The 23175-nt window shown below is 37.3% G+C and overlaps 1 protein-coding gene across 7 annotated transcripts in view; it reads left to right on the top strand.

Moving 5' to 3' along the window:
* Positions 1-23175, top strand: part of SOX5 (SRY-box transcription factor 5) — a 971461-nt gene that overhangs the window by 768105 nt on the left and 180181 nt on the right. For all 7 annotated transcript variants that reach the window (XM_036296492.1, XM_036296491.1, XM_036296490.1 and 4 more), the window contains one exon: positions 1587-1655. In XM_036296492.1, the coding sequence (XP_036152385.1) occupies positions 1587-1655 (69 nt within the window). The remainder of the gene's footprint in view (positions 1-1586; positions 1656-23175) is intronic.

Below are 23175 nucleotides of genomic sequence, written 5' to 3' on the forward strand. Positions count from 1 at the left end.
ATGAAGTGGTCAGTTTCATGATAAATACTTAATATCAACTGAAGTATTGGGGTGTGGGAGGAAAGAACTGGACTTAAGGAGAAAGAGACATTCCCTTTTCTACTATCTCATTTTCTACCTTTCTGCAGAAAAAAATGTTTTTACTATATTCCTAAGATAAAAGAAAACATTACAATAAACATAGTTGTACTGATGTCCATAAGGGAAATAGAAAGTTCATTGTGCAGCCATGTAGACCCATCCCCTTCATACCGGTTCTTTCATTCATAGTAAAGGACTCTGCTTGTATGTTATCCTCAATTTTTAGCCTTCTGATACTAAATTTAAGGAAATACATTTTTTAATGAAAATGGCAATGGCGAGGATAAGAACCAGTGCTTACTTATGAGAGGGTTATGTTACATTCTCATGAGAAGGTAGCCTACCCTTTATGATGCAATAAGGAATTTTAAAATTCTCTTCTCATCTAGTCAATCAAGCATTCTGCATTAACTATTCAGGCATTTTGAAAATGGTGAGCAAAATATGCATGACCTATACCATAGTACATATTAAGTAAGAGGATATTATCAGAGCACATAACGGATGGCGGTGCTAGTTGCTGGCATTTCAGATGACTACCTTTCAGATGACCACACTGAGGGCTAAGTCCTAAGTTTAGTTGTTAACCTGTTGAAGTTCCTTTGGGAATGTCATTGGATAAGTGGGTCTAAAGCTTGAAGCAGAGGTCTAGTCTGCAGAAACAAATTTATAAGCACTTGGCATACATATGGGAGTAGGTATGGAGGTAAAAGAATTGAATCTGAAATTAAGCCTATAGCACCACAACAGTGGATAAAGCCTTTGAAGGTGACTGAGAAGGAACAGACTGGGACTTAGAAGCAAAACGTACTTAGAAGCATGATGTACTAGAAGTCAAGGAAGAAGGTGCGGGAATCACTGAAAGCCTTGAGTGTTGTATTCTGATGAAAGGTCAAAAGGTAAGGATTAAAAATCACTTCACAGTTTAAAAACTGGAAGTGACTGGTGACTTTATTAAGAATCATTTTAGTTGCGAATGGGAGCAGGAATCAGAATGGAGTACGTTAAGGAGATGGCAGTTTAGAGGCAGAAATGAGGACAGTATTTACCAAAAAACAACAACCAACAAACATAAAAACTCTAAGAAATAAAGCATTTTACAATAGTTTGTGCTACTCTGAATTCCTGGGTCACAAACCCCCACTGTTTAATCAATACTCTCATAGAAAACAGCTGAAAATATCAGAGATAGTATCTTCTTAAGATATTGCCAGGAAGTGGGATTTTTGAAATGAACATTTTATACTGGATTAGATCACTGTTGTAGTGTTTTAGGGCATCATTACTTTTAGGCCAAAAGAACCATAATGGTTCCTGAATATTGAATGTCTTAACTGATCCTACTTAATGATGAACCGCTGGTACTGTACAGGCACAAGCATTTCCATTTGCATCAACTTAGTAATCAGTGTCAAATCAAACTTTGAGAAACAGAACATTGGTAATTTCCCCATAGGACTATAATAAATACACTTTAAATTTTTCCATGTGCTATTTCTCCACAGATTGCCAGACAACAGCAGCAACTTCTGCAGCAACAACACAAAATCAATTTGCTTCAGCAACAGATCCAGGTCAGAAATCATAATTTCATATATTCTTCCAATTAAAAAATGCATATTTGTTTCTCATTTTTAGATGTACCTGATTGAAATGATCTAGAGTAAAATTTACTTTCAGCCTAATTCATGCTGTGTTGTCTCCAGTGCCAGGAGAATCATACAGTGGTGGCCCTGTCACGGGCCCTCCTGTGTCATGGAGCTTCAGTCCAAGCAAGCTGACCGCAATTTTCATGCCATATTGAAGGGAAATTAATGTTAGAAATGTTTTGTTTTCTCCGTTGTTTCATATTTAAAATGTACCTGTAAGTGTGTTCTTGATGGCAGAGGTGCAGGGAAACCAAAGCAGAAAGGTAGAGTGGGTTTTCATTCAGTCACGGCAGTAAGAACTTTTGCGGTATGTTCAAGAGCCATGTGCGATAAAGGTTGAAGTTAGGGAACATAACGAGTTGGTGTTCAAGTAGAATCCTACCTTTAGTATAGACAGTGGGTTCTATAACCTCCATATTTTTCTTATGTGGAAATTTACAATGATAAGAAGCATCAATAAAGAACAAAGAAAGCGGTTGTATTGGTAACAAAAGGAAACGATACCTTGCCAGTGATGTCTTGTCTCTACCACTCACTAGTGTCATGAACTTGGACAGAATTTGTATCCTTTCCTGAAAATTCTTTTTCTAGAAACACTTATTTCACAGAGCGTTTATGAGGATTTAATGAAGTCATGGATGGATGGCTTTAGGGTAGTGTCAAGACAAATAGTAAGTGTTCAATATATACTCGCTGTGACTAGCAAGGAAAGGAACTTGAGTCATGGATCTATGAATTCAACTCTGTGTAACTTCATTCATCTGGAGGCAACTATTAGATTTGCAGTCAGATTATCTGGGGAAACATTCATCATACTCTTGAAGTTTTACCTTGAGAATCCAATATATTTTATTAAAAGTGAATATCATAAATGACGGAAGAAAATGTGTCAAAATTATTTTATTCGTTTGTTAATCATGTTTAGACTTCTTTGTCAACAGAGTTTATTCCATTGTATTTAATTGGGTCAGGTACATTTAATGTCTTTTCCCTGGATTATATAGACCACAGGGTTTACTCATTCTTGTTCTCACTGAGATTTCAATGAACTGGTCACAGCCTTAGTGAAAGCGATATATCAATGAGATGATCCAACCAAAGTCTTCACTTTCCTTAACTGTAATTATTAGAAGCATATTTCTAATGGAATATGTTCTACCAGGAGTGTGGTTGCTCAAAGGTTTAAAACTGTTAATTAGATTTCCATGTTTAGTCTAAGTGTGATGACTTTGAATATAGTTTTAGTTGATGTTATCAGATTATCTAGATTTAAAATGTTTTTAATTATTGAAAACCTATTATAACAAAAATGTTATGGCAAGTTCTCCATATAAGTAAGGCACAATTCCATAATCAGTGATGTGGCCCATTGCAAATCACTTGATTTCACTATAGTTTGATGAAGGTACCAATAGTTCTAAATTTTTACAATTTTTTTATGAGACTGAGAGAGTCCTTTGTTAACCAGAATTGCAAAATTGTATCTAAACCCATATTTAAATATGTATATGGGTAAGCTTTGTTTGACCACTTAAATGTAATCATCATCTTCCATTCCTTTTTTTGGAATTATTTCACAATTATGAACACTGTATATATAATGTGGATTTTAAGCTCTGCTATAATGACCAAATGTTGAAATGGATGGATTCAAGCCAAGTTTAATAACCTGCCCAACATCATACAACTAGTTACAAGTAGAGCTAGGATCAGAGACAAAGTTTTCTGATAGTTAATAGAAATTTTGCTAAGTATGAGCAATTTAAAAGCTTAGAATTCCTATTTGATCAAAATGTTAAGCTGGTGGTTTTCACCAGTTCACAGAGTGAAAACAAACAAACATACCCATTAGTCCCTAAAGAGAATAATGTCACACTGATGGTAATTTGGGGGAAACATTAAGAGCGATGTTGAGGTATATCTGTGTACTTACCCTCTTTCTAGTTTTAGTACAGATAAATGATAATGACAGAGTCAACATCGATCAAGTTATTATTTTAAAAAAAGAGTTTGGGAAGTCGGGAATGTTCCAGGTGAAAATAGGTACTGAGCAAGACTGACAATCTGAAAGGAATTCATTTTCACAGCTTCTAGTATATTCATTAACTAAAAGCATAGTGCTAAAGCATATTTTATAAATTGTTAATTTGGCGCAGTCTTACAAGCACTTAATAATTATGAAAGTCATAATATATTTAACATTGTCTGTTGAGAGATTGTTCCAACAGTTATGGGAGGCACTGATATATTGGTATATGTAGAAATAAAAGATTAAGAAGGTAGAATAGATCCTGTTTTTCTCACATAAATCTTTACCATATTTCTTTTTTAGAATGTTTTCTCTCCCTTTTCTTCTTTCCATTTCCACATTTCCCTTATCAGCACAGGGCAAGTAGGAAGAACAGCAAAAATAAAGCCTTATATAATGGGAGGCAAATAAAATATATAGCAAATTTTATTATAAAATATTGTTTTGTGGATGAATATGTAATCAAATGATCACATAAGAATGTTTTATCATTGATTAAATTATCTTTGATATCTGAAAATACGTATGTATTTTGAATTTGATATACTTTTTTTCTTTCTTAAATATGGAGCTTTAAGACCTTGTAGAAATAAATATGCCAATTTACATTACTCATCTTGATTTCATTTTTTTTTTTTTTTTACTTTTTATTCTATTGTTGCTTTGGACTTTAGAAAACAATGTGTTCTAATTCCTTTATTGATAGAATAGTGGACATCAGTGTTTCTATTCCACAAATAAGGCTTCCCTTAAAATTTTGGTTTCAATTGAAATATATAAGACATTAACTTGCTCCAAATATTGGTAAAGGCATACAATACCTTAAATTTGTTAGACAGATCTGCCTTGTGGGTTAGATTGGTAAAGAGTAAGAAAGCAGGAAAAACTGTCACACTTGGTGGAAATGTTAAATGACTGGAGAATGATATTCCCCAACATTTTTCTCATTCTTTTACTGAGATCTCTTTAAAGGAGAGGTCAATTTAGACATGTTTATTTCATTTGAAGTACATGCCATTTAATTTTTACAATTATGAACAAGTTTGTATGTGCCTATATGCACACACATTCACATATTCTAATGACCAGATTATTTAAAATTTATTGGGGCCTGTTAATTCTATTTTTTTCAACTCCAAATGAAAAGAGTGGTGGTAGGTTTTACTCAATTACTTATTTGAAGAGAAAATTCCATAAGAATTATTTTTAAAAAGCAGTTTTATTTTTTTAATATATTTTATTTATTTTTCACAGAGAGGAAGGGAGAGGGATAGAGAGATAGAAACATCGATCAGCTGCCGCCTGCACACCCCCCACTGGGGATGTGCCTGCAACCAAGGTACATGCCCTTGACAGGAATTGAACCTGGGACTCTTCAGTCCACAGGCCGACGCTCTAGCCACTGAGCCAAACCGATTAGGGCAAAAAGCAGTTTTAATTAATAACTTAGGATCAGTTCTTCACGAACTATTTTTCTCCGTTTAAAAACCATCCTTGGTTTTAAAATTGCATTATTCTAATTGGACTGAAAACACAATCTACTTTACTTCCTTATAGATAATTTAGAGTTATAGTTGTCTTCCAGGTTAATACATAACTCAGAATTAAAAAAAGAATTTATGTTATCTTTTGTAACATCATAAACCAGTTCACTTTACAAAAAAAAAAAAAAATCATATCCTAATGCCAGAAACATCCTATTAGAACTGTATCATTTCTTTATGAGATTATTAATTTTAGAACACCAAGAACTTTCAGTCTCCTTTTTTTTTTTTACTATTGGGCAATGTTTCCCTTTAATTGTCCTTAAAAAAAGAACAATTTTTACATTCCTACTTACTACCTATCTAGCTAACGTTTAATGTACATTAGTATATTAGTACAAATTTATAAATGTGTCAGAGAAAAATATCTTTCTAGATTTCTTTGAGGGTAAGGTTTCTGCTGTATTGCTTCTGCCTACCATAGCTATTTTTTTAATATATTTTATTGATTTTTTACAGAGAGGAAGGGAGAGGGATAGAGAGTTAGAAACATCAATGAGAGAGAAGCATGGATCAGCTGCCTCCTGCACACCCCCTACTGTGGATGTGCCGGCAACCAAGGTACATACCCTTGACTGGAATCAAACCTGGGACCCTTCAGTCCTCAGGCTGACACTCTATCCAGTGAGCCAAACCAACCAGGGCCCATGGCTATTTTTTAGTAATTTTATTTTCTGACTAATCTAGCTTTTATATTAAATCAACCTATTTCTAATACTGATGGTTAGGTGGTTTATGTTTCCAATAATGATCCTAGACCCATGGTTCATCTTGACCTGGTTCACTGTTACCAAAAAATTTTAAAGTAAATGAATGTGACCTCTGTGAACTTCCATTATGGCAACAAAGTGAATGTCTCTGGAGACCCAGTTTCTCTTTTATCTTGAAGCTTTGTATGGGACAGAGTTTCTACAGCTTTCGGCTGGGGAAGCATGTCCTAGTTTTAAAGTTTTTACTCTCTCTTAATAATACTTAATGGAATTTAAGGTTCTTATTAGCATCTAATAGGGCCAAGTCAAACATGTTTTACTATGAAATCCATTTACAGTATTTCTAAGGGCAGATTTAAAGATGTTGTACTTCTTGTCAAATGAATATTTGTCATGATTCCCATACTGAAATTTCAGTGTTAGAATTTTCATAAGAGATTCCACAAATTTATTGCATTTCCCCTTCTGATAAACTTTTCCTACTGTTGTTCATTGTTTTCTCTTGGGGATAAATAATTGATATTTAGTAGCTCCCTGTCATTGTTTCTGAGTCCTAAATTAAGCACGTTCAGGTCTGATAATAGTTTGGGGCTGTTGGTTCCGCCTGGAGCTAAAGGCAGAGCAAAGAACAAACCTCCCTTCCTTTACATTGTTAGTTGGCTGGTGTATATTCCACAGTATGTAGGAAAGAGCTTGGTTCTTTAGGTGGCATAGAACTATATTTAACTGTATGAAATACAGTTTTAGCAATGACTTAATCATTCAATTAAATACATTCCTTTCACTCAGAGGGAGCTACTTTTAAATCCTTTTTTTAAAAATACATCTCCTAATGACTACCTAATGATAGAATTTCATTCATTCATGTTATTTCTCTATGCAGATAAATATGTCTCTGTAGATAGAGATAAAGAGAGATTGATATACATATATATTTCAATTTTATTGATATAACACATGCACATATATTATAATTTTTATAGATATAAACAATTTAACAAAAAAGTATATGAGAACACATTTTTTTTTGGAATTAGACATACCTGAATTCAGTCTCTGCATCTTCACACCTCATCTGCTGTGAGATCTTGGGAAACAGCTTAATCCCTCTGTTTCATTACTTCCATCTATATAATGGGAGTTACAATACTCAAATCACAACTGGTTAATCTGAGAATTAAATTGGATCATGCCTGGCATATAGTGAGCACACACTGCTAAAAATTTCTGCCTAAGTCATTAGAGGAGAAGCTTGTTCTCTTTGTATTTCTGATGATGAACAATTTAATTACTACCAGCAAGAGGAGAATTTCTAGGAAAAAAATATAATCTACATGGCAGTAGCTACTGAAAACTGTACCTTCAGTGTTCCAAATTCATATAATTTTAGAATTACAAGGGACTTTTAGAAAGCCTTTATTTAGACCTAGCTCTCCTTTGGACATTCATAAACTGAACCCAAGTAAGGTTAGATTTTCCCAATGTCAACAGAAGTTGTTACTTGTGGAACAATGGCTGGATTCCAAGTTTCTCGAGTCTTGGCTTCGCTCATTTTTATTTCACTGATATTCTACCATTTAAGGCTTAATGGCCCGAAGTTTTAAAATGAGTTTTCTTTCACTGGGCACTTACTCTTACAAAGTAAAAATACAATTTGACTTATGCACAATTGAATGATTAAGTTGCAGTCACCGGCTCAACCAATTTGTGACAAAGGTTTCATTTTATTGGAGCCAAAGTTCTCTGAGCTCATTAAGAGTTTTGGTAATTCTTGGTAAATTATTATGCAGAACGAAATCCATTGAAATATTGTATTGAAAATATAATAACGCTAAAAGTGAAAGCATAGTACCTGACTGACCTGCTGGTTTATGATTTCTTTCTCGGAGTGTGGTAAGCTGGAAACATTCCCCCCGCCCCTCAACAAGACCCCACACACATATATGAGCACAAAGAGATTGCAAAGTAACCTTGTCTATTTAAGAGACTGGAAATGCCAAGAATAAACACCATGCAATTAAGGAAGCATTTCCACCTGAGAAGGAAATGAATTAACTCCTTGAGGTCCAACTAATGATTTGCCATATGAAACAAAATATACCACAACTGGATAGAATGCAGTTCTTGGCATTCAGACAGATTAGTAGGGGAGAAACTATGGAGATACAGAGAAGTAACTTTATAGATGACATTCCTCTTTCTTGCACTTTCTGGAAACAGAAAGATAGCTGAGAAAATAGGTGACCTCTTCTAACAGAGCAGTGATGATAACTACACCTGTCTGGTATTACTCAGAGGGAACTACTTATAAATCCTTTTTTTAAAAAAAAAATGCATTTCCTAATGATTACCTAATGATAAAATTTCCATCATTCATGTCATTTCTCTATGCATACAAATGTGTCTCTGTAGACAGAGATAGAGATTGATATGCACACATATGTCCATTTTTATTGATAAAATACATTCCACATGGCTAAAACGGTACAGGGGAGTAATGAAAGCAGCTGTCTAGAGCCCAGGCTGCTATGTGGTGCCCAATATTTTTACTCAGAAGGAACCACTTTAAAATCTTAAAAGTTTTGCCCAAGCTGGTTTGGCTCAATGGATAGAGCATAGGCCCATAGACTAAAAGATCATGGGTTCTATTCTGGTCAAGGGACCTACCTCCCTTGGATGTGGGAGGCAACCAATCAGTAATCAATATTTCTCTCTCTGTGTCTCTCCCCAACCCTTCCATTCTCTCTAAAAGTTGATGGAAAAATGTCCTCGGGGGAGGATTAACAAAACAAAACAAAAAATCTTTAAAGTTTTATTTTTAATAGCTTCCTAGTTATCAATTTTATAATATAACTAGAGGCCCAGTGCACAAAAATTTGTGCACTCAGCGGGGAGAGGGGGGTCCCTCAGCCCGGCCTGTGCCCTCTCGCAGTCTGGGACCCCTCAGGAGATAACGACCTTGTGGCTTAGACCTGCTCCTGGGTGGCAGAGGGCAGGCCCAATCCCTAGGTGCAGCCCCTGGTCGGGCTCAAAGCAGGGCCAATTGGGGAGTTGGGGCGCCGCCCCCTGTCACACTCAAGGCAGGGTCGATGGGGAGGTTGTGGCACCACCCCCTGTCACGTACAGAGCAGGGCCAATCAGGGGGTTGGGTCGCTGCCCCCTGTCACTCACAAAGCAGGGCCCATCAGGTGGGTTGGGGCTCCGTACCCTGTCACGCACAGAGCAGGGCCGATCAGGGGGTTGGGGAGCCACACCCTGTCACACTCAGAGCAGGGCCGATGGGGAGGTTATGGCTCTACCCTGTCATACACAGAGCAGGGCCCGTGGGGGGCCATTGGGGCGCCGCCCTCTATCACCCACAGAGCAGGGCCGATCAGGGGGTTTGGGCGCCGCCACTGTCACACTCAGGGCAGGGCCGATGGAGAGGTTATGGCTCTACCCCGTCACACACAGAGCAGGGCCCGTGGGGGGTGGGGGGGGTTGGGGCGCCGCACCCTGTCACACACAGAGCCGCAGGGCGATCAGGGGGTTGGGGAGCTCCCCCCTATCAGGCACAGAGCAGGGCTGATCAGGGGGTTGGGGTGCCTTCCCCTGTCACGAACAGAGCAGGGCAGATAGGGAGGTTGTGGCCCTGCCCCCTGTAACACACAGAGCCGCAGGGCGATCAGGGGGTTTGGGCGCTGCCCCCTGTCACGCTGATCCCGGCTGGCTGAAAGCAGGTTTCTAGGGTTTTGTTTAGCTTCTATATTTGTAACAATTTTTCAAACTGCAAGCTCAGAGGCCTGCAGCGGCAGGCGGGGAACGTTGGAGTCCTCCATCACTGAAGCAAGCAATCCTCATGTTCACTTCAAGCTGCTTGGCTGCCAGCCGCCATCTTGGCTGGCAGTTAATTTGCATATCACCCTGATTAGCCAATGGGAAGGGTAGTGGAGGTACGGCTAATTACCATGTTTCTCTTTTATTAGATAGGACTAGAGGCCTGATGCACAAAATAGTGCAAGAGTAGGCCTTCCTTCCCCTGGATGCTGGCACCAACTTCCCTCTGGCACCCGGGACCCGGGCTTCATGGGAAGGGTCATCCAGTCTAATTAGCATATTATGATTTTATTATTATAGATTCCAGTGCTATTGCTGACTTATCATTTTTAAATATCACTAACTTGGAAACAGGAGGACAATTTACTTAGTTCCTATATTGCCATCCTGACATTCCCTCCTATTCCCCTTTTTCACCTCAAAATATATGTCTTTTAAGTTCTTCCAATAAGTACTTTGAAACTTTAAATAGTTTGCTTACACCTCTTTTCTTGTTCAATCAACTATACCATAGTGTCTCTTGAACTTGCCTTGTTAGATGAGGATGGCACCTCTCCTCTCGCACTCCCAGTTGCCAACTTTCATTATCTCTATGTTTACTCTAAATTTATATGTGTGTGTCTGTATATGTGTATACATACATACCTGTTTGCTTTATCTAATGCTTAATAATAAAAGTTGAAAATCAATAAATGGTGTCGACATTAAAATATGTCTATATATTGTTTGCTGAATAGTTTTAATAGGATACTCCTTATTTCCTTCATGAGTAGCTTTGTGGTTTCAATTGCCTTTATTTTCCCCCTCATGTTATTTGCCTTATGATTTCTATAAATTATCAGAAATAAATCAAGTCCCCAGAATCCCCTTTTCCTTGACACCTGCTTCCTTGCCCTCTGCCCTCCTGCTTTTGTTTAGCCTTGTTGGTCCAGCTGAAATTCTCAGATGGCCATGTATGGGCCTCCAGAGCTGGAATCACTGTTTCCAATTGCATTCTCCACCGTGGGTTCTCTCCTTGCTTTGCTGCAGAACCACATTGAGGAACTTCCTAAAAGAAAAGGAGGGGCAGGGAGTGCATAGGATGTAAAGTGTCTGGAATAAAAATGTTCAAAATATATACATGCATATATTTTTAAACTCCTACTTAATTGACAGTTTGGCTGTAAATAAAAGTCCCTTACTTTTCTTCACAGTACTAATTTCCTATTTATGTTTATTTGGTTTTTGCTGTACCACTACCACTACCACAACACATACGTGCCCATAAGTTCTGTGGGGTCAAATATTTTATCTGTCTTGATTACTACTAAACTGAAAGTACTTATAATACTTCCTGGCATATAATAAGAACTTTACAATATTTATTGAATGTATGAATGATTAAAGTGAGATCAAATTACCCACTCTGAAGTGTACATAACAACAAGCAAGTCAATAATTTTCTCCAGGGATTCAAAGAGATGTTTAGGGGGAAATTAAAATAGATAACCAACATTTCCTGTGCTGAATATGATTTGTAAAATTATTTTGTTCTTTGCACTGTACCGATGAAAAGGAGTATCCCATTGCTTCTCTTTTTTATTTTATTGATTAAGTTATTACATATGTGTCCTTATCACCACATTACCCCCCATCCCCCCACTCATGCCCTCACCCCCCTGTTGCCTGTGTCCATTGGTTAGGCCTACATGATAGCATATAAGTCCTTTGGTTGATCTCTCCCCCTTACCCCCACCCTCCCCTGCCTTCCCTCTGAGGTTTGACGGTCTGATTGAGGCTTCTCTGTCTCTGGATCTGTTTTTGTTCATCTGTGGAGGTAATTTCATATAATTATCACAAGAATTCAGATAAGTTATGGCATTATCTCCATTTAATAGTCAGTGGAAGTAAGGAGTGTGTGTGTGTGTGTGTGTGTGTGTGTGTGTGTGTGTGTGTGTTTCTGAGATCCAGAGAGTTGAGTACTATATAAACTAAGAAGGTGCCTCCTGCAGCAATAGGTGATTTAATTCAGTTAATTCCGATAAAGTAAGAGTAAGTGATCTCATCAAACTGAGTTGGTAAGATCCTCAGTTTGGCAGGATTTCGTTAAAGTAATTTAGTTTTCTTTCTACAATAAGCCAGGTAAAATGGTGCTCTTTTATAAGTGAGAGAAATTAATATTTATAAATGGAGGAAACATGTGTTTCACATAAGCAAATGTACATAACTAAATCTTCACCTACAAATGCAAAGCAATGGATGTCATATTTATAAAAGATACATATCTTTAAAAATAATTATTTTTATGTTGGAAATCTTGTTATACTTAAGGAAATTAGAAGAGGTGAACTAGTTAATTTTCATAGCATATACATATTTAATTAAATGGTAAAATAATAAGCTAATTTTGTTATCATATGTTTAAAGATTTGTATTAATATATGTGCATACATAAACTCAAGTTTCTATATTTTTAAATCATTATATTCACTTTATATTTTTCTGTTTATTACCAAGGTATGTTTTTAAAATTTTTTCTCCTCCCATCCTACCATCTAATTCTGAATACATTTTTACTCCTGCCTCAATATTCCTTTCCGCCACTTTGCCAAGACCTGTATCTGTGGCTGCTGCTTGACCATCTGACATAGCCTAGTCTAGTCCTTTCCTTTACCCTTTATTTTCTCTCTCCCATAGTTCCTTTCTCTGGCTAACTTTTCTCCTCTTTCTTGTCATTGTTCAATTGGATTTTATGTTTACATTGTATAGAAAGTTGTTCACTGATAAATACAGTAAGTGGAAAATATTCTTCTGTTTTGATTTTAAATGTAAATTATTTGAGCCCTAGCTGGTTTGGCTCAATGGATAAAGCATCGGCCTGCATACCGAACGGTCCCGGGTTCGATTCCGGTCAAGAGCAGGAACCTAGGTTGCAGGCTCCTCCTGGGCCCAGGCCCTGGTTGGGGTGCATGTTGGAGGCAACTAATGGATGTGTTTCTCTCACATCAGTGTTTCTCTCTGTCTTTCCCCCTCTCTTACATGCTCTCTAAAATCAATGGAAAAATATCCTTGGGTGAAAATTAAAAAAATAAAAGTAAATAATCTGAATTTCTGTGGGGCGGTTCGTTAGGGAGAGAGCAAAGGGAACATAAACAGGCTCAGAGAGAGTTTCCACAGGGTGTTAGTATAATACATTATTGCAACCTTTTCATGATAGAGGGTGTGTTGTCATGAGCGCCCGTGTCATGCAGTCAGAGTAAGAGGAGGGATGGTGCTGCCGTAGGTAAATCAAGAGATAACAATACATTTTTTTCTGTTGCCTGGTCTGGAGGTGTTCAGGATGTGTTTTCTTGATATCTTCATCCGCCCCTAATTGAGGATGCTTTAAAATTGAATGACGAGCAGTCAAAACGTGTTTGCTTCAAGCTGAGAAGAAAAATGCTGGTGTCTCCGCTTCCAAACGGATTGCGCTTTGTACACAACTGACAGCTACAGTCACTTTGAGTGACTGATAAGTGGGAAGCTTTGCCACTTATCAAGGAATGCAGGCTGAAAAGAAAAGGCTGCAGCCGTGTAGATGCTCCGGCATGTTCAAAATAACATCTTACATCAGTCAGCCCAGAAGCACTCAAAGACATTGACAATGAAGCAATGCATATAGAAATTTGGTGTGTGTGTGTGTGTGTGTGTGTGTGTGTGTGTGTGTGTGTGTGTGTATGGGGAGTCAAAAGTTACCCAAACAAGCAAATAGTTGTGCAGGGGTAAAGGAAAAAAGTGCAGTTAGGTGTCAGTATTTGTGAAATGAATCGATGGTTAAATAATGGACACATATTTTGATGAAATTTCCCCTTGGTTTGAAACATTCAAATTTAAAATTGCATGGCTAGGATGCTCCACCACTATTTATAGAAGCAGCTAGCTTTGACCAAATGAAGTACCTGCATAATAAATGTGCCATCTACGTATGTAGTCATTTTAACCATGTGGAAGAAACCACATTCTTATTCTTTTTTGTGTGTGTCTAAATATTTAATATTTAAAATATACGTGTACAATATTCTGTTATATCTAACTTAAATAGCATGATTATATAATAAAATAGGATACGATATGTGTGTGTTTTTTTTTCATTTTAAACCTAATTTTGAGACTATACTAATGAAAGACTATACAGATGCACTGGCCTAATATCTACAAATAAAAATTTGATACATTTACTCAATTATTAGGACTACATGTATAGTGCATGTATAATCCTGCTCTAAATGTTCTAGGACATTCATATTTCAAATGGTTTGTCTGTCTACTAACACCTTACTTGTTTTCCTGTACTTTTTAAATCTCTAATAGGAGAGATGCAATAGACTTCCAATGATTTCAACCTCCCACAGATGTCATAGTGTCTATTTAAATAACTTGTTTCAGTTTGAAAGCCCCTAAATACCCTTATTTTTGTCAGACCTTATGTCCCAACTGTGTGCAGAGGTATAATTAGGAAACCTGCAAATCATTTCACTCATCTCAATTGCTATAGGATTGAAGACTACTAATGTTTACATCATTATAAGAACTGTTCGGCCCGGCCAGTGTGGCTCAGTTGATTGAGTGTCATTCCATGCACCTTAAGGTTGCTGGTTAGATTTCTGGTCAGGGCACATGCTGGGGTTGCTGGCTTGATGCCCAGTAGGGGGCGTGCAGGAGGCAGCCGATCAATGATTCTCTCTCACATTGATGTTTCTATCTCCCTCTCCATTCCTCTCTTTGAAATCAATCAAAAAATATATATGTCTTGAAAAAACTGTTTAGAAAATATGGCCCACAGACCAATCTATAAATTGCTACAAGTCCAATCTGTGAACTGCTACAAATCATTGATGAGATAAGGAGTTTGCTAAACCAACTTTAATTCAGATGGCATTTTATTTTCACTGCAAGTTTCCTGAAGGAAGCAGTCACCTGGTTACATCCTAACAGCTCCTGGCCTCATCACAGTACATTGCGTAGTACCAATTTAAACCCTTTGATCAATAAAATAGTTGATATAAAAAATTAGACTTTAGAGATAATTTAAGTCTTTTTGTTTTTTGTGGATGGGAAAGATATGGTCCAAAAATGATAAGGGCTATACTCACTTCCCATTAGGTGTAGACCCTGGTCTTTTGGTCCTGTATTACCATCCTACATAATCCTATATAATAAAAGCTTAATATGCTAAGTGTCCAGTTGTCCAGTTGTTCGTTCAACCAATCATAGCGTAATATGCTAATGATTTGCTAAGGCAGCTCAATTGCTGGCTATGATGTGCACTGACCACCAGGGAGCAGTCAGTCAATTGGTCCACCAGTCACTACGACGTGCACTGACCAGCAGGGGGCAGATGCTCTGACCAGTAGGTTAGCTTGATGCTGGGGTCTGGCCAATCAGGACTGAACAAGACAGGCTGGCCATGCCATGGAGCCCTTCCGCGGTCCCTCCCCAGTGGGCCAACCTCCTACGTCCCTCCCCAGCCCTGATTGTGCACCAGTGGGGTCCCTCGGCCTGGCCTGCACCCTCTTGCAATCTGGGACCCCTTGGGGGATGTCAGAGAGCTGGTTTTGGCCTGATGGCAGAACGACTGGTCGCTATGACATGCACTGACCACCAGGAGGCAAACGCTCAATGCAGGAGCTGCCCTGTGGTAGTCAGTGCACTCCCATAGGGGGAGCATCGCTCAGCCAGAAGCCAGGCTCATGGCTGGCAAGTGCAGTGGTGGTGGCGGGAGCCTCCTCCACCTCCATGGAAGCACTAAGGATGTCCTGTGGGAGTGGGCCTACGCCATAAGTCAGACACCCCCCAAGGGCTCCCGGACTGTGAGAGGGTGCAGGCCAGCTGAGAGGACCCTCACTAATGCACAAATTTCATGCATCCAATGACTGGTTGACTGTTCAACCAATCAAAGCATAATATGCTAATGATATGCTAAGGCTGCTCAACCACTTGCTATGACATACACTGATCACCAGGGGGCAGACAGTCGACTGGTTCACCAGTTACTATGACATGCACTGACCATCAGGTGACAGATGCTCCAACCACTAGGTTAGCTTGCTGCTTAGGTCTAGCCAATTGGGACTGGGTGAGATGGGCTGGACACGCCCTGGACCACTCCCATGGCCTCTCCCTTGCCCTATCATGCACCAGTGGGGTCGTCAGCCTGGCCTGCACCCTCTCACAATCTGGGACCCCTCAGAGATTATCGGAGAACTGGTTTCAGCCCAATCCCACAGGCCACGCCCCTCAGAGGACACCAGATGCAGGGCTCATGGCTGGTGAATGCTGCTGTAGCAGCGTGAACCTCTCCTGATCAGGACTGATTGGGCGTGAGCCCGCAGCAGGTGAAGTGGGGCCAGGATGAGCAGGAGTGGCAGGTAGGAGCTGCAGGTGGCATTGGACTGCAGGTTTCAGCCCAATCCCTGCAGGCCAGCCAAAGGGGCCCCACCTGTGCACAAATTCGTGCACTGGGCCTCTAGTCCTATCTATTAATAGACAAACATGGTAATTAACCTTACCTTCGCTACCATCGCCATTGGCTGATCAGCACGATATGCAAATTAACCACCAACAAAGATGGCGGCTAATTTGCATACTGCAGGCAGAGCAGGACATTGGGAGCTGCCATCCAGGCCCCCTGTATGCGACCCCAGGAGCCGCTGGAAAGCCAGGACACAGGCAAGGCAGCCCACTGGGACCCATGAACCCCTCGGCGAGGTCTGCAGGTGAAGCAGCAATCAAGCTATGAGAGGGATTGGGGGGGGCAGAAGGAGCGACAGGAGCAGCTCTGGCTGGAGACTGAAGACTCCCGCCGGAGCAAGGAGCAAAGACTGAAGGCTCTAGCTGCAGCAAAGACTATGTCCAGAGCGAAGATGGAAGGCAGTGGCCAGAGTGAAGGTCTGGGTCCCGGGTGCCAGAGGAAAACTGGTGCTGGCAGCCAGGGGAAAGAAGACCTATTGCATGAATCTTCATGTGACAGGCCTCTAGTATTAAATAGATCATTAGCACTCCTGAACACAAAATGAGCAGCAAGTCTTCAGAGTCCATCAAGTTGAGTTTATTACTTTGTCTGGAATTTGAAACACATATTACATCTTTTGCTAAAGAAATTTGGAACACTATTTGAATATTTCCATAGAATTTTTAAATGACACATCATTTAGGAGAAAAGAATTCGGAAATGTTAATCAAGTTCTAATTCACTAAAATTTCAGGATATCATTTTGGGAGGCATACATACAAAACTTTCTTAACATCTATTTCATTGGTTCCTGATGGTTCTTATATTTTTTAAGAAAAGTATCATTTTTTACAGTGAGCTAGTGTGTCTGTTTGACCCATTTTGAATTAAAATTTATAACAACATATTATGAGAGTCCATAAACTAAAATTAGAAAGCAAAAACTGACGTTCTAGGTGAAAATACTATCTGATATACTTTTCCAAGAAAAGTGTGCTTTTGATAAAGAGTGGCTGAGGCTCTTTTATTTTTAAATATATTTTATCGATTTTTTACAGGGAGGAAGGGAGAGGGATAGAGAGCTAGAAACTTCGATGAGAGAGAAACATCAATCGGCCACCTCCCGCACAGCCCCCACTGGGGATGTGCCCGCAACCAAGGTACATGCCCTTGACTGGAATCAAACCCAGGACCCTTCAGTCAGCAGGCCGATGCTCTATCCACTGAGCAAAACTGGTCAGGGCAGGCTGAGGCTCTTTTAAAGTGAAACAAATATTTCACAGGACCTCTTTGATTTTTATATGTGTTTTTAAAACCTAAATTGGGAAATACATATTTTAGCAAAGGAAAATGTTTCCCCAGTATAGAATTGATTTTTCCTTTTCTCCCACTGTAAAATGATGCCCATTCCTTGGCCTCCCCAGTTAGGGTATTTGATACACATTTATTCTATCATTTTTTGAAAGCTTTATCTTCCAGACTCCTATTGTTTTAAAACAGCCTTTTTCTGTTTTGTTCTCTAAGAAGTGCTTATTTCATGGAAGGAAACAGAAAAGTCAGATTTTTTTTCCAAGATCTGTATCCCTTGAGACATTGAGTTAAGTCCCTTTTGTGATTCAAAAAGGGTACTGCTCTTAAATGCATTACAAGCACAATTTTGAGGAGTCCAAATACTTCCATCAACACATCATTATTTAACCTGTCTTCTGCTACCTTACATCGTGTGTGTGTGTGTGTGTGTGTGTGTGTGTGTGTGTGATCGATCTCTTACCCTATTTCCTTTTCTTTCTATAAAATTATTCCCATCCTGTGACACAAATTTCTTCCTAGACGTCATCAACTTAGTGAGAATTTAGGGGAAAGAACACAATGCAGAAATAACTATCAGATATTATTCTGTAAATACCTGCTTTAAAAAAATCATACCCTGATATCATGAAAATACTAATAATCTTTCCAATCATGGGAGAGCTATCTTGTGAATCTTCTCAAGGTAGTATCCTTATATTTTATTGCTCTTATATGGCCACTATACGATACAGTGTTAATACGTCCAAACAAAATTTCACTTTCAGTCATGTAGCAATTAGATTTTAATTCATCTAATAAATCTGTGATCATAACATTGCATAATTCAGATATCTGATGATTTTTCTTCTTGCACAGTCATAATCATAGAAATAACATAATAAGGACCTATCACAGGAAAAAAAGTAAATTATAAAGCAAATCAGTAGACATTCTTCAGTTATTTTTAAAGAAAATCAGGATCACAGTATTTCTGATAAGTACTAAAGTCCTCAAATGCTTGTATGCTATCGCTTCACCCACTTTGTAAAGGTTACTAATGGCGTGAGATGGTAAGGTATGATCCTATCCTCATTGCCCCTTCTTTATCTGAGTAAATCCTTAGAATTCTATGTTTCATCTAAAATGATGAGGGAGGTGCTCTTCTTTAAGCTTTCCAGTACCATCTTCAGAGCCACAGGGAATTAACATTCCCCTGTAGCACATCTTCTCCATATGTCTTTGCTTAACAGCCATTTTTGCACTCTTCCTTTCTTTTTTAAGCATTTGATTGATTTTCTTCATTTTTAGACTTGAGCAGAGGAAAGAGAAAAATATGAAAAATAAAACCACTCAAATTAACACTGTTTGATGTTTTATGGGGTTTTTAATATGGAATAATATGTAGTGACATCATACCTGGAAAATGGAGACAGAGAGACTTAGGAAATTCAGACTTATCTGAGTTTTCACAGGAAAAGATGAAAGGATTAAATGTGGTTTCTGAAAATGTTTTATTTTTCAACCATCCCAGTTCAATTTAGATTAACCTTCTGTGATATAATTCTGCCAAGTCTCTGAAAGTATGGACCTTAAGATGTTGAACCTATTTGTCAATCTCTCTTTCTAGATGTAAAGATTAGGAGAGGAAGTTTGGTCCTTATCTTTAAAAATTTTACAGCCTCAAAATGAAACTGAAAGGCCTACACAAAGGAATAAATCTTGATTTTTAAATTTATTTTCACAGATTATTCTAGAAAGTTTTAAAGATGTGTATATCCCAGAATACACATTTCATTTTTAACTTTCTCTGATCAGTGACTTCTAATAGCATTAAGAAACTGTGATATACTAAAAATTTCACGTCGCTTTCTGTTTAAAACCACTATCTGATAAATACATATTTATGGCTTGGCTCCTTTTATGGATTCCTTTGCATAAAGATTTTTAAAATTAAGTACCTTGAACTTGGGGTGTATCTTCTATTTTAAAATATTTTAAGGGCGCTTATGACATGTTTAAGTAATTTTAATATTTTCCTACATAACAATCATTCTGACAATGGAGCAAATATTTTAATTTACCCATTGAAGTCATGGAGGATAAAACTCATCAAGGAAAGATGTGTAAGATTAGGTAAACATCTTCCCCCAGTACCATTGACTATTTAGATGAGCCTTTTCTTCCTATGGTACTGCTTTAAAACTGAAGGAGAAACAGAAAATAACCTCAGGATGTGTTGCACTTATTTTATTACTGCTTGCCCCTTCTCTCCACCTTGACCACTATTAAGTTTTATTCTGTTCTGGCTGTGTTAAGCTGTACTAAATGTCAGTGGGATGTCTGCCCACATCATCTGTTATAATGATCTGTCCCTACTGATAGGGATTCATTCACTGAAGCTCTTGTTGTACAATTCTACCAACCCACCTGCTTGGTTAGGAAATATAATTCTCCCCTTCTGCAGTCCTGAGCTGATCTTAATAAACATGATGGTGAGAAATGCTACAGGCCTCTTTTTTTTTTATTTGGTATTTAATAACTTGCTAAAAGAGAAAGAGCAGTAATGAAGACTACAAATGCTTGTCATTGATGGGTAGTTACCGTAGTTACCGAGGCAAAAGGACAAAATCAAGGTTGAGGACTGACCAAAAAGTATGCATTGTATTTTCTAAATATTTTAATGCATCAGTTATAATGCATTACAAGGCATATAACTAGCAAAACGGGGTTTTATTTTCTGTCCTTTAAAAAGTAGAGTGTTTACATAGCTATATGCAAAGTATAAGGGACCTTGAAGTACTATGAATTAGGTAGAGATCAAACCTCTCAGCTATTCTGCTCAACTATAATGAAGATGTTCTTGTCACCTTTAAATAATGCTCACGTTACTAAGATTTTCAGAATTTTCTGGGGACCATCCAGTAATATAGCTTCATTATAAGAGTACATTGAGGCAGTAATTGTAGCTATTGAATATCTTGAAGGCCAAAGTAAACTATGGATGAGAAACATGATAAAAAGGTAACAGCAATCAAAAGGACTTGGAAGGAATAAGCATATAAGTGCAAAGGCATTTCTTTGTGTGTGGCTTTTGGCCATGTCTTTAAGGAGAGGTACCTGAAGGATTTAAGGGAGACAGGAATGGAGAGAGTGACCAGCTTTTCCTTGAAAGGCTTTTATAGAAACTGGAGATTTTACTATTTGCTAGTTTGTGACTTTGGACAAGTGATATAATGTCATTGATTTTCAGCTTCTTCATCGGTAGGTTGGAAATTGTATTATCTTTCATATGAGCGTTGAGATAAAAAAAATCAAATAACAATGGAAGCGTGTACTTGTAGAGCACTAGAACAAATTTATGTTGTTGATGGTAATCTATTTTCTCCTCATCTGCTTCATATCATTACTCTGAACTTTAAATTTTCATAATGGGATCCTAGAAATGTTTGTTTCTTAGCTGGGGAAGCACAGCAGCAGACAAAAGCAGAATTATTAATTTACTTTACAATTGATATAAAACTATTAACTATTCCAAGGTTATTTTTTCTTTTCTTTTATTAGTAAGAGTAAATGCTAGCTTTTGGCAACATTATTGACTTAATCTCTGAGTTAACTTTGTCCTTGGTCAAAGTATTCAGGTGTTACACTACTTTCTGAATCTTTCAAGTAATTTATATGTGAGCACACTAAGTTATATGATTTTCCAAACTTTAGTTTTAGTTGCACAATGGGTCACAATATAGTCTATGTATTGCATAACTTAAGGTTCTTCTATATTTTTGGATTCCAAGATTTGGTACATTTGAAAAAAAATAAATTAGAATCATCTGTATGAAGGATTTAAATCAATTTTTAGTTATAAAAAATTTATGAGGTCTCTAGAGACCAGGAAATACTTAAGCTAAATTCAAATTTCATAAGATGTATTTACTAATGATAATCATGTTTGAATGTTAGACAGTGAGATTAAAGTTCTTTAATTGCTAACTAAATTGTTAACAATTGCTTAAGGCCAACTATTTCTTTAGAGGGATGACTACTCTGTCCTCTTATCATCATTTAATAGGACTCTGTGCTAAGCGGCTGCATTCTTTACCACTCGTATTTCTGTATAGAATTCATTCTTTAAAAGGTCCATATGGGAGCAGCTGATTGCTTCATCACAACTGGAATCTTGCTTCCAGCTGTGTCCAATAACCTGGCATAGCTGTATTTAGTGGATAACTACTAATGTTGTTATTGGTCATAAAAATTGTTAGGTACTTAGAATAATAATGGGATTTCTGCAGAGTAGGAGTAAGAATATAATTTCTATATGACCTTTTTAAGTGTCACTATGATATAAAATTAATATGTGTGGGGTTAAAACCATTTTATTTAAAATACTGTTTTCAAATTTGTTAATATTTACTGCATCCTATTTTACTAACCAGGTGATATGAAATGAAAAGATTCAGACTTTGTTATAAATTACAGAAAAGTAACTTTGCCAATGTCATATTTTAAAACTAGGAAACCCTGAGCTTCACAAAAAGAAAGTTGTAAGCAATTCCATAAAATTTCACTATACATTAATTGTTTACATAAAATTAATATCGATTTCTTCGCACTGGTGTACCTTACTTCATGCATAGATATTTGATCAAAACTTTATCAATAAATAGTTTAACTAAAAAATGACACTTTAAGATTTAAGTGGAACATATAAAGAATACTTACATTGATTTATCCTTTTGAAAAGTCAATATTTCTTTTCAAATACAGGTAATACTTCAGTATATTTTTTGCATTCAGGTTTTTATACATATTAAATCATGTTACTTCAAGGTCAGACATACTGAAATAGAAAATAACATACAGCTGTAGACATACTGTTAAAAATTACTGTTAAATATTTCTGACTTCAGTGGTAACTTATGGTATGAAAATTAGCTTATTGCTACTGCCTTTACATTATACTTTTTGGAGTTAAATTTATATTGTACATTCTTACTATGGAATATTGCATAGATACTAAAAAGAGTAAGGCTGAGCAAATGTATCAGCCAGAAAACATGACCAATACAGGGTGGGGCAAAAGTAGGCTACAGTTGCTTATATGGAAAATAATACAATAATTAATAAATAAAAATACAAGAATAAACTCTGTTTTGTATATTCACAACTGTAAACATACTTTTGCCATATCATATATATATATATGTGTGTGTATATATATATATATATATATATATTAAGTATGCAATGTTAGTCATAGAAAAAATATATATTATGTAGAGCAAATAATTTAAAGAGAGAGAGAGAACAAGAACACATCTGTCTCTACTACTATTAGTGGAACATAAAACCTAAAGGAGAATTACATGATGCCACAGTGTTCATTATTCAAATAATATGAATACAGTCAACATCCCAGAAATCCTTTAGGTCTGAATTAATGATGTTTGACTCTTTATATAATCAAAGTCTATAAGAAATTTTTATATATCAGGGAAGTAAAATTTTTATTTACTAATTTTAGAAGAGCTAATGCGTTAGTGTCATAAGCTTGCCATAACAAATCCCCACAAACTTGGTGGTTAACAGA

The sequence above is a fragment of the Myotis myotis genome, unplaced genomic scaffold (genome assembly GCF_014108235.1).
Source record: "Myotis myotis isolate mMyoMyo1 unplaced genomic scaffold, mMyoMyo1.p scaffold_m19_p_3, whole genome shotgun sequence".
NCBI classification, from domain to species: domain Eukaryota; kingdom Metazoa; phylum Chordata; class Mammalia; order Chiroptera; family Vespertilionidae; genus Myotis; species Myotis myotis.